Source organism: Puma concolor, chromosome A2, assembly GCF_028749965.1.
Source record: "Puma concolor isolate L17-30 chromosome A2, mPumCon1.1.hap2, whole genome shotgun sequence".
Taxonomy (NCBI): Eukaryota; Metazoa; Chordata; class Mammalia; order Carnivora; family Felidae; genus Puma; species Puma concolor.
The window spans coordinates 164,712,057-164,728,449 of record NC_141668.1 but is presented as its reverse complement, the minus strand read 5'-3'; the positions used below and the strand labels follow the sequence as shown (position 1 = coordinate 164,728,449).

Sequence of the window (16,393 nt, the reverse complement as noted above, 5' to 3'; positions counted from 1 at the left end):
CTTAAAGTTTTGCTACTTCTTTCTCATTCATTCTTGCTCTCCTATTTCTTCTCATACATGTGTATTTTCCTCCTGAAATGTTCAAGGGTAAGTTGCATTCACCATGCCTCTTTAACCCCGTATTATTTTCAGTAGGTGTTTCTGAAGCACAAGAGTGTTATCTGATTTATAGTCCATATTGCTTTTATCAGCTGTTTCATGTTCTTATGGTAAAATTTATCCTTCAGTTCAAAGCCATGTATTGATTTCAATGGCCATGGTACTTTAACCAACTTCAAATATTTTCCTTAACTTTGTCTTTTATGATATAGACAATTTTTAAGAACACAGCAGTTTCCTTTGTTGAATATCTTTCAACTGCTGTTTCTTTTTTAACCTTCATGTTTTATATAAAAAAAAAATTCATGTTTTATATTTTTGGCTGAATATCAAAAAAGAGACATATATATCAAAGATAGCACCTAGACAGAAGCCAATGAAGTCATTTATTCCAACATTGTTAATGTTAGTTTTGATTACTTTGGTAAAATACGGTAGATGTCTGGTTTTTACTTGTACAAGTCTTATTTTCCCATTTATAATTAGTTGCGGGAGATCCATATATAGTTTTATGTCAGTTTGTTAATTTCATCTAATGCTTAGTCTACTTTTGATGAGATGTTAGCTGAATCTCTGAATCTCTAAATCATTGTAAGGAGAATTTGAGTTTCTGGTATTGGACTTTACAAAAACCATGGTGTTTCTTCCTATATATTTATGTCTTCTTCAGTGGAGTTCAATATTTTACAATTCTTTTTTTTTTTTAAAGAAACAAAAGGAAAAAAAAGATAAAGCTAGCCCAATTTCTTACAATTTGTTCTTAACATTTAATAAACTTTTATATTCACCTTGCTATACATTAGATCTCCAGAATCTATTCATCCTACATAACTGAGATTTTGTGCCCTTGATCTACATTTCCTGTTACTTCCACCCCACCCCCACCCCACCTAGCCTTTTGTAAGGATTATTTCACTTAGCAGAATGTCCTTCAGGTGTATCCATGTGGTTGCAAATAACAGGATTTCCTTCTTTTTATGGCTGAATAATATTCTACAATACATACATATCACATCTTATGTATTCATCTATAGATGGACATGAGTTTTTTCCATATCTTGTATATTGTGAGTAGTGTAATTATCTTACTTTTAAATGTTATACCTTTTAATTTTTCTGATTGTGTATTGTATTTTATCCAGCTACCTTAGTAAACTTTAAAATTCTAATTTTTAGGTGTTGTTTTGGTTTGACACATAGGCAATCATATTATCTATAACTAATTACAGGGTTTTTTTTTTCATACTAATTCTTACTTTATATATTTTTCCTGATACCAATAGAACAATACTTCCAGTACATTGATGACTAGAAAGTAGTAAAAACAGCATATTTGTGTTTTTATTCATCCTAATGGGATGTGCTTTCCATCTTTACCATTTATTTTGTAGGTTGTTGTAAAGGCTTTTAGTAATCCTATTACCCTACTTCTCATAGTTTGGGTAGGCTTTCTCCTGAATGCCTTCTGAACTTCTTAAATGCATTCCCTTTATTCCTCTAAGATATTTGTTCACTGAAATTATTCAAGTATGTAGAACTGTACCTGCGTTAGGTGCCTATTATTTGAATGAATAAATGAATTAATGGAAGCATTTAAAAAATTATTTTATGTTTATTTATTTTTGAGAGAGAGAGAGTGCCAGCAGGGGCGGGAGTCAGAGAGAGAGAGTGAGACACAGAATCTGAAGCAGGCTCCAGGCTCTGGGCTGTCAGCACAGAGCCCAATGTGGGGATTGAACCCATGAACAGTGAGATCTCAACCTGAGCTGAAGCAGATGCCCAACCAACTGAACCACCCAGGCACCCCAAGAAAGCATTTTAAAAAATCAACAAGGTATACCTTAGTAGAAGATGGCAGCATAGTAGGAGGATGCTCAGCTCATTTTGTCCTTCAAACACAACTAGGTAGCTGCCAAATCATTCTGAATACCCCATATATCAACCTGAAGACTGACAGAATAAACTCCACAACTGAAGGGAGAGAAGAAGCCACATGGAAGAGGGTAGGAAGTGGGGAGACATGGTTTGGGGAAATGGATCACAGATGCTGTGATCACACAGAAGGCGGAGAGGGCAAGAGAGGAGGAGCACATAAGGGAACACAAGGGAGAACATTTCCCCAGAGCCATTGGCTAGAAAAATGAGGGGCGCCTGGGTGGCTCAGTCGGTTAAGCATCTGACTTCGATTCAGGTCATGATCTCGCGGTCTGTGAGTTCGAGCCCCGTGTCGGTCTCTGTGCTGACAGCTCAGAGAGCCTGTAGCCTGTTTCCGATTCTGTGTCTCCCTCTCTCTCTGACCCTCCCCCGTTCATGCTGTGTCTCTCTCTGTCTCAAAAATAAATAAACGTTAAAAAAAATTTTTTTTTTTTTTAAAAGAAAGAAAAATGAGAGGGGCTGATTTTTGTGTTTCTGCAACTAGTGGAGCTTAAAGACTGGAGGTTTTTTTTAAATGTTTATTTGGGAGAGAGTGTGTGCAAACGGGGTAAGGGCAGAGAGGGAGAGAGAGAACCCCAAGTCCAAGCTGTTAGTGGGGCTCAATCTCATGAACCATGAGATCATGACCTGAGCCAAAATCAAGAGTCATGTGGATAGGTCTCTTAGGATAAAGAAAGCAAAAGCAAAAATAAACTAGTGGGACTACAATGAAATAAAAAGGTTTTGCACAGCAAAAGGAATGATAAACAAAATAAAAGGCAACCTAGGGAATGGGAGAAGATATTTGCAAATGATATATCTGATAAGGAGGTAACATTGAAAAATATAAAAATATAAAAAGAGCTTATACAACTCAACACCAAAAAACTCCAAACAATCTGATTTAAAAATGAGTAGAGGTGCCTGGATGGCTCAGCTGGTTGAGCATCAGACTCTTGATTTTGGTTCACGTCATGATCCTAGGGTCGTGGGATTGCACCCATGTCAGGCTCTGCACTGAGCATGGAACCCAACTCATGCTCTCTCTCTCACTCAAAAAAAAAAAAAAAAAAAAAGTTTAAAAAGTGGACATAGACATGTTTCCAAAGAAGATATATAGATGGCCAACAGAGACATGAAAAGATGTTCAATATCACTAATCATCAAAGAAATGTGAATCAAGAATGCCTGGGTGTCTCACTTGGTTAAGCATCTGATTTTGGTCATGATCTCAGAGGTCGTGAGTTTGAGCCCCACTTCAGGCTTTGTGCTGACAGCTCAGAGCCTGGAGCTTGCTTCAGATTCTGTGCCTCCCTCTCTCTCTCCCTCTCTCTCTCTGCCCCTCCCCTGCTTTTGCACTTGCTCTCTCTCTCTCAAAAATAGATAAACATAAAAAAAAAAAAAAGAAATGCAAATCAAAGTCACAATGAAATATCACCTCACACTTGTTAGAATGGCTAAAATAAAAAATGCAAGAAACGGGCACTTGGGTGGCTTAGTCAGTTAAGCGGCCAACTTCGGCTCAGGTCATGATCTCATGGTACATGAGTTCGAGCACCACATGCGGCTCTGTGCCGACAGCTCAGAGCCTGCATCCTGCTTCAGATTCTGTGTCTCCCTCTCTCTCTGCCCCTCCCTTGCTCACACACTCTCTCTCTCTCAAAAAAATAAACATCAAAAAAATTGTTTTAATGCAAGAAACAAGTGTTGGTGAGAATGTGGAGAAAAAGGAACCCTTGTGCATAGTTGGTAGGAATGTAAGTTGGTACAGCCATTGTGGAAAACAGTATGGAGGTTCCTCAAAAAATTAAAAACAGAAATACCGTATGATCCAATAATTCTACTAGTGGGTAGAATTCCCCACACAGGGAAAACTAAAACACTAATTTGAAAAGATGTGTGCACCCCTATGTTTACTGCAGCATTATTTACAATGGCGAAGACATGGAAGCAACCTAAGTGTCCCATCTATAGACCAATGGAAAAAAAAAATGAGGTATACATACACAATGGAATATTATGCAGCCATAAAAAAGGATGGGATTGTGCCATTTCAGACAACATAGATGGACGCAGATCGTATTATGCTAAGTGAAATAACTCATACTGATAAAGACAATTATCATGATTCTCTCATAAATAGAATCTTTTAAAAAATGAACAAAAAGCAAAATCAGAATCATAAATACAGAAAACAAACTGTATACACACACAATGGAATGTAAGTCAGTAAAAAAAAAAAAAAATGAGATCATGCCATTTGTGATAACATGGATGGACCTAAAGGCATTATGCTAAGTGAAATAAGTCAGATAGAGAAAGAGAAATACCATATGACCTAACTTACACGTGGAATACAAAAACAAAAACAAAATAAGAAACAAACTGAAATACAGAGAACAGGTGTTTGCCGAAGGGAAGTTTGAAGGGAGATGGGTGAAGCAGATAAAAGAGATTAAGAGATACAACCTTCTACTTATAAAATAAATAAGTCACAGAGATATATAGTATGAGAAATACAGTCAAGAATTTGTAATAACACTGTATGATGACACATGGTAGCTGCAATTATTGTGGTGCACATCAAGTAATATGCAGAATTGTCAAATCAATATGTTGTATGCTTGCAACTGGTATAATGTTGTATGATAGTTATACTCAATAAAAAAGAAAAAAATGAAGGCTGAGTGATACAAGGAAGGAAATAACAGAGCAGAAAGACATGAAATAATGACTAAAAAGACAATACAAATGATCAGTGAGACCCAGAGCTCTCTCTTTTGAAAGATAAACAAAACTGACAAACCTTCAGCTAGACCCATCAAGAAAAAGAAAAGACTCAAATGAGAAATGAAGAGGAGGGGCACCTGGGTGGCTCAGTTGGTTAAGTGTCTCTAGGTTTTGGCTCAGGTCATGATCTTACAGGTTCATGAGATCAAACCCTGCATCCTGCTCATGCCGATAGGGCAGCGCCTGGGATTCTCTCTCTCTCTTTCTCCTCTCTCAAAATAAATAAACTTAAAAAAAAAAAAAAAGAAATGACGAGGAAACAAAAATATACCACAAAATATACCACATATACCACAGAAATACAAAGATTCTTAAGAGACTACCATAAACAATTATATGCCGACAAATTAGACAACCTGGAAAAAAAAAAAAGGTTGAATTCCTAGAAATATACAACCTACCAAGACTGAGTCATAAAGAATTTAAAAATCTAGCAGATCAAGATTGAATCAAGAATCAAAAACATCCCGACAAACAAGAGTCCAGGATCAGCTGGCTTCACTAGTGAATTCTAACACTTAAAGGAGAATGAATTCCAATTCTTCTTAAGCCTACACAAGACAGAAGAGGAGGGAACACTTCTAAGTTCACTTTATAAGACCGACATTATCTTGATACCAAAACCAAACAAGGGTGCCACAAGAAAAGAAAATTCCAAGCCTATATTCCTGATGAATAAAGATGAAAAATCCTTCAATAAAATTTCAGCAAATTGACAATATAGTCAAAGGATCTTACTACACAATGAAGTGGAATTTATTCTTAGGGATGCAAGGATGGTTCAACATTGCAAATCAATATAATACACCACATTAGCAAAATGAAGGGTAAAAAACATATGAATTACTATCTTGTGCACCTGAAAATAATATAGCACTACAGTAACTGAAATTAAAAACTTTTAAAAAATCACAAAAAAGGGCACCTGGGTGGCTCAGTCACCTAAAGTGTGACTTTGGCTGAGGTCATGACCTCACCGTTCATGAGTTCAAGCCCCACATCAGGCTCTCTGCTGTCAGCACAGAGCCCGCTTCAGATCCTCTCCCTCTCTCTCTCTCTCTCTGCCCCTCGCCCACTCATGCTCTCTCTCAAAAATAAACATTAAAGGGGCGCCTGGGTGGCTCAGTCGGTTAAGCGTCCGACTTCGGCTCAGGTCATGATCTCACGGTCCGTGGGTTCGAGCCCCGCGTCGGGCTCTGTGCTGACAGCTCAGAGCCTGGAGCCCGTTTCAGATTCTGTGTCTCCCTCTCTGCCCCTCCCCTGTTCATGCTCTGTCTCTCTCTGTCTCAAAAATAAATAAACGTTAAAAAAAAATTAAAAAATAAATAAACATTAAAAAAATAAGAAAATCAATTTAAAAATCACAAAAAAACCCATATGATCATTTTAATAGATGCAAAAAAAAAGCACTTAATAAAACCCAACACTGATTCATGATAAAAACTGTCAACAAAGTGGGAATACAGGGAATGTACCTCAACATAATAAAGGCAATTTATGACAAGCCCATAAATACCATCATACTCTGGGGAAAAGCTGAAAGTTTTTCCTGTAAGATCAGGAAAAAAGCAGCAACTCCCACTCTCCTCACTTTTATTCAACATAGTATTGGAAGTCCTAGCTAGAGCAAGAAAAAATAATGCATCAAAATTGGAACAGAAGAGGTAAAAATGTCACTATTTGCAGATGACATGATAGGATGTATAGAAAACCCTACAGACTCCACCAAAAAACTATTAGAACTAATGAATTAAGTAAAGTTGCAGGATGCAAAATCCATATACAAAAATCTATTGTGTTCTGTACACTAATAATGAATTGTTAGAGAAATTAAGAAAACAGTCACATGCACAATTGCATCAAAAAGAATAAATTACCTAGGGGCGCCTGGCTGGCTCAGTCAGTAGAGCATGCAACTCTTGATCTTGGCGTTGTGAGTTTGAGCCCCACACTGGGTGTAGAGATTACTTAAAAATAAAATACTTTTTAAAAATTTTTTAAATGTTTTTAAATTTATCTTTGAGACAGAGAGAGACAGAGCATGAACAGGGGAGGAGCAGAGAGGGAGGGAGACACAGAATCTGAAACAGGCTCCAGGCTCCGAGCTGTCAGCACAGAGCCTGATGTGGGGCTTGAACTCACAGACTGTGAGATCATGACCTGGCCAAAGTCAGATGCTCAACCGACTGAGCCACCTAGGTGCCCCAAAAATAAAATATTTTTAAAAAAAGAATAAAATATCTAGGAATAAATTTAATGAGGGAGGTGAAAGACCTGTATGGTGAAAACTATAAGACAGTGATGAAAGGCACTGAAGACAAAGAAATGGAAAGATACTACATGCTCACGGATTGGAAAATATCCATACTATCCAAAGCAATCTACAGATTCAATGCAATCCCTATCAAAATTCCAATGGCATTTCTCACAGAAATAGAATAAACATTCCTAAAATTTGAATGGAACCACAGAAGACCTTGAATAACCAAAGCAGTCATGAGGCAAAAGAACAAAGCTGGAGGTATCACACTTTCTGATTTCAAACTGTTATCAAAATTATACAGTGCTAGAGTAATCAAAAAAAAAAATACGTATGGTAGGGGCGCCTGGGTGGCTCAGTCGGTTAAGCATCCAACTCCAGCTCAGGTCATGATCTTGCAGTTCATGGGTTCAAACCCCATGTCGGGCTCTATGCTGACAGCTTGGAGCCTGGAGCCTGCTTCTAATGCTGTGTCTCCCTCTCTCTCTACCCCTCCCCTACTCATGCTGTCTCTGTCTCTCTCAAAAATAAATAATCACTAAAAAAACAAAAAACAAACAAACAAAAAAAAAGGTTAAGGGGCACCTGGGTGGCTCAGTCGGTTAAGCATCTGACTTTGGCTCAGGTCATGATCTCACAGTTCATAAGTTCAAGTCCCGCCTCGGGCCCTGTGCTGACAGCTTGGAGCTTGGAGCTTGGAGCCTGCTTCGGATTCTGTGTCTCCCTCTCTCTCTGTCCCTCCCCTGCTTGTTCTCTCTCTCAAAAAATGAATAAACATTTAAAAATTTAAAAAAAATATCGAGAGAGAGAAAAATCAAAACCAGGAAAAATTAGTTCTAGTTTTGGAAAAGATGAAATAAACACAATTTGGCTCATCTGTCCCACCGAGTGAAGGAAGGTATAAAAAGCTTGGACACAATGCCTGGAACAGCTATTTGAGGAATCCAAAAATAAATAAATAATTGCAGGTAGACTGATGAAAAACCTCAGATTTCAAAGTACCACCAAACAGGCAGCAAATTTACCAGTTTTTCCCCCTCTGGTATAACCTGGCCTGGACTCATTGCAGTTGAAAATCCACAAGTAGGTATCAGCAACAACAGACCTTGTTCCCAAAGATGCCCTCAGATCTTGGCACGAGCAGCAGGTAGTCAGGCTCTCAGTCTTAAGTGAGAGACAGAAATACCAGTTTTTTGTTTTCTGCATTTTTTTATACCGCAGCCTTCAAGAGATCTTGTGGCAGCCGTGAGACACACCAAAGACCTTGAGAACTGGACCAAGACCTTGAGAACTGGACCATAAGCTAGATGACCCTCTAGGTAGAACGGCTTCTAGGTAGAGACATAAAGAAAGCTGCATAGGTTGTGAAACTTCGCATTGAAACCACAACCCGCAGAACGCAGACTGAAACGCTTGAGCTGATTCTACCTGGTCAGTTGCCCGCTAAAAGAAAGCGACCGCATTCTCTATCGGATTTAAAGGCCCAGAGTGTCAAAGTATTAAAAATGTCCAGAATATAATCCCAAACCAATGAATTATATGAGCAACAGAGCTTGGGCTTGTGTATGACAAGAGTGAAGTATAAGTACGTGACAGTAAGGGTTTTTTTCATTGTAATGTAAGTGCTTGAATTCGTGAATCACTCTGGGCTTGCTCCTTGGCCTGTGCTTTGCCCTGCAAGAAAAGGGGGATAAAAGCGGCACCCGAGTGGCTCAGTGGGTTAAGCATCTGACTTCAGCTCAGGTCACAACCTCATGGTTCATGAGACTTTAACAAGGTCTCTCCAATTTTGGACGCTTAACCAACAGGACCACCCAGGTGCCCCTCAAAAATTCTTCTACACCCAGAAGAGAAATGGGGGTTTCAGGGCAAACAGTGCCTCCCAAATTGGAGAAGTACAAGCAACTGAATCACAGCATTCTAGATAGAAACCAATGACCACAAACCTCTGTGGCAACAAGTACCAAAATAGAGAACGCTGAAATGTAACAGACAAATTGGTGGAGGCCAGCAAGGGCAAATCTGACAGGTAAAAATTCCAGTTATTGACAGCACATCCCACCCCACCCCCCCACCCCCATTTGTGGATTTTACCTGTAGGAGCTCAAGCAGCTTCTCACCACGAATATTGGAGAAAATTCCCTCAAACTTCTGGAAGGGTGAAGGTAAAAGGAATCATGTTGTTAAACGCCAGAGCATCCTAACCCTCTTAACGAGGTCGGCCCTCACGAGAAACTATTTAACCGGAGTCTGACCTGCTGGGGATTTATGGGAGCCTAACTCACCTGCAGGAAGGGATAGACACAACTCCACCCCCAGATAACCTCCACGTGGGAGAGGGAAAACACCTCCAGCCAACTCCGGCAATCCCATCCCACCAAAGAGGGAGAAAAACAGGACCACGTGTGAAATTCACAATTCAGAGGCAAAACGTCACCAGAGAATGAGATCTACTCATAGGTCTATACAGTGCTTCCCTTTCCACCAAACCTTACTACTATCAGATAGCTAAAGTCTTACTTACAGCAGTTTTGTTTACCTAGTTGTTTATAATCAACTATGAAAAAAATGTAAAACACACTAAAAGGGAAAAAAATACATTTTGAAGAGATGGTACAAACATCAGAACTAGACTCAGAAATGGCAGGCATGTTGGAATGGTCAACCCGGGAATTTAAAACGACTGTTACTAACATGCTATGGTCTCTAATGGATAAACTAGACAGAATGTGGAAACAGATAGTCAATATTTACAAAATCCACAAATACTACATTATAAGAAAATATTCTGAATCTTGAGTCTAACTTTGAAATAGGAAACTTCCTGTAAAAACACAACTCGCGCACACTGACTTAAGATGAAACTGGAAACCACAGCAGTCCTCAAAAACATAACAGCATCTGATGCTTGCTTCAAAATCATTCCAAGAAAACAAACCACAATAACTGGTGACAGCTACTCCAGATGCAGATAATCTAGCCAGTGAATTTTCTCTTATATGAAAGAAACCATTCTGATCATATGGAAATACTTTTTTTTAATTTTTTTTTCAACGTTTTTTATTTATTTTTGGGACAGAGAGAGACAGAGCATGAACGGGGGAGGGGCAGAGAGAGAGGGAGACACAGAATCGGAAACAGGCTCCAGGCTCCGAGCCATCAACCCAGAGCCTGACGCGGGGCTCGAACTCCCGGACCGCGAGATCGTGACCTGGCTGAAGACGGACGCTTAACCGACTGCGCCACCCAGGCGCCCCTGGAAATACTTTTAAAGTTTATAAAAAGGGGGAAGGCACCTGGCTAGCTGTCAGAGGATCATGTGACACTTGATCTCTGGTGGTGAGTTTGAGCTCCATGTTGGGCATAGAGATTACTTAAATTAATACAAATTTTAAAAAGGGGTGGGGCGCCTGGGTGGCTCAGTCGGTTAAGCGGCCGACTTTGGCTCAGGTCATGAGCTCCCAGTCCGTGAGTTCGAGCCGCTCATCAGGCTCTGTGCTGACAGCTCGGAGCCTGGAGCCTGTTTCAGATTCTGTGTCTCCTTCTCTCTTACCCTCCCCCATTCATGCTCTGTCTCTCTCTGTCTCAAAAATAAATAAACGTTAAAAAAAAATTTTTTAAGGGTAGGGGAATACTCCTATGTTCACGTAAAAAACAGATGGAGTAAGAAAAGAATATTACATGCTAATGTTAATCAAACATACAAAAATCTCTAAAATACCAGCACATAGAATACATTCCAAAAATTTAAAAATATGGGACACCTGGGTGGCTCAGTCATTAAACGTTCAACTTTGGCTCAGGTCATGATCTCACAGTTCGTGGGTTCAAGCCCCGTGTCAGCCTCTGTGCTGACACCTCCCCTCCAAGCTTGGAGCCTGGACCCTGCCTCAGATTCTATGTCTCCCTCTCTCTCTGCCCCTCCCCCGCAATCTCATACTCTCTCACTCTCAAAAATAAACATTAAAAAATTTTTTTAAAGAAAATTGAAAAATATAATTCTTTAGGGGTGCCTGGGTGGCTCAGTTGGTTGAGCGACCAGTTCTTGGTTTCACCTCAGGTCATGACCTCACAGTTCATGAGTTCAAGCCCTAAACTGGGGTCTGAGCTGGTGGCGCAGAACCTGGTTGGGATTCTCTCCCTCCCTCTCTCTGCCCTTCCCCCACTCATGCATATGTGTGTGTGTGTGTGTGTGTGTGTGTGCACTCTCTCTCTGTCAAAATAAATAAACTTTAAAAATTGTAATTCTTTATGTCCAAGTTGTGTTTCCCTAGAATTACAAGGTTGCTCTAACATTGGAAATTCAATCAATTCACCACATTTGTTTTTTATTTTTTTTTTAATTTTTTTTTTCAACGTTTTTTTTTTTTTATTTATTTTTGGGACAGAGAGAGACAGAGCATGAATGGGGTAGGGGCAGAGAGAGAGGGAGACACAGAATCGGAAACAGGCTCCAGGCTCCGAGCCATCAGCCCATAGCCCGACGCGGGGCTCGAACTCACGGACCGCGAGATCGTGACCTGGCTGAAGTCGGACGCTTAACCGACTGCGCCACCCAGGCGCCCCTATTTTTTAAAGGGTCCTTTTATACATTTATTCATTCAAATACTGGGTATCTATCATAGGGAGGAACAATTCTAAGGACTTGAATTAGATCAGGGAACAAATTTCATCATTTCAGAGGAATCAGAGGAATGCACATAATTATCTCAGTGATCATTCATGAGAAAGCCTCCCTAAACTATGAAAGATAAAACTTATAACAACATTAAAGCAAATGGTAAAGATGGAATGTATATCCCATTGATATTAACGAGAGGTATGCCGATTTAATGACTTCCAGTCATTATTTTTCTGGAGATTTTATTTAGTCAGTAAAACAAGAAAAAATACAAATGATCTAAGGATTGAAGTGGAAAATTAAAACTGTCGTTATTTAAAATGATGCAATTGGGGGCGCCTGGGTGGCTCAGTCGGTTAAGCGGCCGACTTCGGCTCAGGTCATGATCTCGCGGTCTGTGAGTTCGAGCCCTGGGTCGGGCTCTGTGCTGACAGCTCAGAGCCTGGAGCCTGTTTCAGATTCTGTGTCTCTCTCTCTCTGACCCTCCTCCGTTCGTGCTCTGTCTCTCTCTGTCTCAAAAATAAATAAACGTTAAAATGATGCAATTGCCTATGTGGGAAACCCAAAAGAATACATAAAAATAAGAATTTTTTTTATTAAGAAATTGGTTTTTTTAATGTTTTATTTATTTTTGAGACAGGGAGAGACAGAGCATGAACAGGGGAGGGTCAGAGAGAGGGAGACACAGAATCCGAAAGAGGCTCCAGACTGAGCTGTCAGCACAGAGCCCGACACGGGGCCTGAACTCACGGACCGAGAGATCATGACCTGAGCCGAAGTCGGCCGCTTAACCGACTGAGCCACCCAAGCGTCCCAAAAATAAGAATTTTAAAGAAAATTTAGCAAGGCTGCTAGATATATTTCAATATATAAAGACCACCTGCATTTTGTATACTGACAATCAGAAAATCTAAATTAAAATGCATGAAATACATGTGTGATAAAATTATACTAAGAAAAATTTTTAAATGCTTAACACTAGATCTAAAACCATGCACAGCTTTTGTGGGGAGAAAATTACAAAATATTGAACCCCTTTGAAGAAAACTTAAATGGGGAGAATCATCTTGGTCTTGAATTGGAAAGCCCAATACAAAAAATACTGCAATTCTTGGGCATCTGGGTAGCTCAGTTGAGCACCTAACTCTTGAGTTTGGCTCAGGTCATGATCCCAGGGTTGTGGGATCAAGCCCCAAGTCAGGCTCTGCATGTTGCATGGAGCCTGCTTAAGATTCTCTCACTCTCCCTCTGCCCCTCTCCCCTCCTTGCATTCTTTCTCCCTCTCTCTAAAATAAATTTTTTTAATTAATTAAAAAATACTACAATTCTAAAAATGATTTAGATTCAGCAAATGTCTAATCAAAAGTGACCAAGTAGGGGCGCCTGGGGGGGTCAGCCAGTTAAGTGCCCGACTTCAGCTCAGGTCATGATCTCACCGTTCCTGGGTTCAAGCCCCACATCTGGCTCTGTGCTGACAGCTCACAGCCTGGAGTCTGCTTTGGATGCTGTGTCTCCCCCTCCCTCTGCCCCTCCCCTACTCACGGTCTGTCTCTCAAAAATAAATAAGTGTTAAAAAACATTTTAAAAAAGTGACCAAGTATTCTTGGAGAACCAAAAAACAAACAAAACCCCAAAACCTGATACACAAATATAAATGATCCCCCACAACTTCCTGATAATAAAAAAGAACTGCACAATGCAAGGACTAGATCATTCTATCTTCCAATTAAACTGGCTATCTGTGAGCCATCAGGGACATAAAAGTTTTAACCAATGTCCTTTCAAAGAGCCTTGAATTGTGTATTTTCTTTAATGTTTATTTATTTATTTTTGGCAGTGAGAGAGAGCGCAAGCTGGGGAGGGGCAGAGAGAGAGGGAGACAGAGGATCTGAAGCAGGCTCTGTGTGAGAGCCTGATGCGGGGCTCAAACCCATGAACTGTGAGATCATGCCTTGAGCTAGAGTTGGACTCTTAGCTGACTGAGCCGCCCAGGTGCCCCATCAAACTGTGTATTTTGAGAAATGAAATGTGTGCCTTGGTTACTATTAGTAATGTCAATAACGTCAAAGGAAATGCGGAGTGACCCGACAAGACTGTGTATTGTGGCCTCCAATACATGCAGAGATATGTAATTTAGGTATCTGTGAGGCAACAGATTCCCAGAGTTCTTGGCCCTGAAGAGGTCAATTTTTAGGCAAGGGCTCAACAGTTCATAATAAACATGAAGCTAGGGCCATTTATTCACCAGGATATCCAGAGCCAAGATGACTGCCTGAAATTTGGCCGGGTGCAATGTTTCTCAGGATCCTTAAGTTTATTTATTTATTTTGAGAGAAAGAGAAGAGAGCAGGGGAGGGACAGAGAGAGAGGGAGAGAGAATCCCGACCAGGCTCTACACTGTCAGCACAGAGCCCGAGGTGGGGCTTGAACTCACAAACTGTGAGATCATGACCTGAGCTGAAACCAAGAGTTGGATGCTTAACAGACTGAACATTCCAGGAGCCCCGTGGAGTCCTATTTTTTATTAGCAACATCCTGGTTAAGAGATGGAAATCAGTAACATTCTACTGTGCCCCCATCACATATGATGGTTAGCAGTGGAATTCATATAGTCCATGAACTCTCATTACTGTTTACTACCCAGGTAGCCGATGGATGGATGGATGGATGGATGGATGGATGGATGGATGGATGGATTTACCTACTTATGCACTTATTTTCAGTTTTAAGAAAAGGCAAAACTGGGTTATTTAACTTTGAAGCAGTGGAGATAAACACCTCTTTAGTAATGGGGTTTATATGAGTTTTAATCCTTGGTGGCCTTGTTGTAACTTACGTTGGGCCATATTATTTTAACAAAGAATTCACAGGGTCCTATCTCATCAACAAAACTTGTAAGTGCCAAAGAGTTACCTTAATTTACATTTATTATTTATTGTTGTCATAGATATATCCAAGATGATACATTTTAAGGCAATAGGTAGGTATTAGGGAAATTCAGGCAAGACTACAGTTCAAGTGAGGCATACCTATTAATCCTCTATTTTTAATTACTTTTTAAAGATTATAATGGATACAATGTTTACATTTGGTGTGATCCCCAGGTATAACTATGTTTGAGCCACAGTACTGATTAAGTCTATGAAGCTTTTTCAATTAGTGCATTTTAGCAAATGTTAATTTAGAAATTACGTTGAAGAGGCACAAAAGCCAATCAATGTCCCTTTTATCTTTTTCTTACATATTTTTTGAGTATATAAATTCTATCACATAGTGATCATACATTTGATTATTACATATATAACCAAGTTATATAAATTCTTAGTATATGAAAATTTAAAAAAAAAATTTTTTTTTTTTTAACGTTTATTATTGAGAGACAGAGAGACACAGAGCGTGGGCAGGGGAGGAGCAGAGAGAGGAGGAGACACAGAATCCGAAACAGGCTCCAGGCTCTGAGCTGTCAGCACAGAATCCGACGCAGGGCTCGAACCCACAAACTGTAAGATCATGACCTGAGCCGAAGTCAGTCACCCAACCAACTGAGCCACCCAGGCGCCCCAGTATATGAAATTTTAATATACACATTTTGGAATTCTAATTGGACCTAATAATGGGACTTTGTTTTAATGATTATAGAATTTATTTCAATTCTATATTACAATATTATGTATAAACATTTTTTTATTTATTTACCTTTTATTTTCTCCCCCGAACCTAGGGATTTGTTGTTTTTAAAATCAATAAGTAATCTAAGAGCACTATGGTTTCTATACCTGGAACTTGCTCTGTACATAAAATTTAAAGATCTCTTTTTGGGGGGCAGAGAGTGCTTCCCCAAAAAGCTGCAATATTTACTTTTTTTTTCCATTTAGTCTCCTGACAATGATTGTTTCCCTTAAAAAAAAAAAAAGAAAAAATGGGGCACCTGTGTGGCTCAGTCAGTTAAGCGTCCGTCTGACTCTTGATTTCAGCTCAAGTAATGATCTCACAGTTCATAGGATCGAGCCCTGCTTTAGATTATCTCTCTCCCTCTCCCTTTGCCCCTCCCTCTCTCTCTCTCCCTCAAAATAAATAAATAAATAAACATTAAAAAAATAACTTAAAAACCACAAAAAGGTATTTACCTGATAAGCTCCTGTGGTGGTCCTGAGTGGCCCCCGTTGTGACCATCAGCCTCTCTTTCTAGGCTATCCCTATCAACTTCAGAGGGCCTGAGATCTAAATCCAAGAGAAAAATAATGGCAGAATCCAGATTTTGTGATAATTTGGTTTGCAGGAGAATGCTTTTTAGCATGCTGGTCAGCAGCAGCACTCGGGAGTGCCCACATACACTGACCAGGAGATTGACATCCTCATATGAGCTGAGAAACCTCCTCAAAGGTCTTAGGGAAGCAAAACAAAATGCCCCCCCCCCACCTTTTTCATTACACATTGCACCACCAGTCTCCATGGATGGGATCTTTTCTTTTTCCCACTAAGAAAAAGTTGTGATAGAAGCAAAGAAAACATCATCAAAGGGATTTGCCTTTGAAGCAGCATATACATTTTTGAAAGCCAGGGTTATCCATAGGGTGGGCCCCCTCCACCTAACTACTGATGAATGAGATGGGCCTGGCCAAATTTCAAGTCAAAAAAAAAAATTTTTTTTAACGTTTATTTATTTTTGAGAGAGAGACAGAGCACGAGCAGAGGAGGGGAAGAGACAG

The 16,393-nt window shown here is 39.8% G+C and overlaps 1 protein-coding gene across 11 annotated transcripts in view; it reads right to left on the bottom strand.

The window, feature by feature from the left end:
• Positions 1 to 16,393, bottom strand: part of LOC112852253 (zinc finger protein 846) — a 54,568-nt gene that overhangs the window by 20,367 nt on the left and 17,808 nt on the right. For 3 of the 11 annotated variants that reach the window (XM_086681614.1, XM_086681599.1, XM_086681606.1), the window contains one exon: positions 15,812 to 15,905. The exons of the other annotated variants lie outside the window; for them this stretch is intronic. In XM_086681614.1, coding sequence (XP_086537740.1) covers positions 15,812 to 15,905 — 94 coding nt within the window. The remainder of the gene's footprint in view (positions 1 to 15,811; positions 15,906 to 16,393) is intronic. 11 annotated transcript variants of the gene reach the window in all.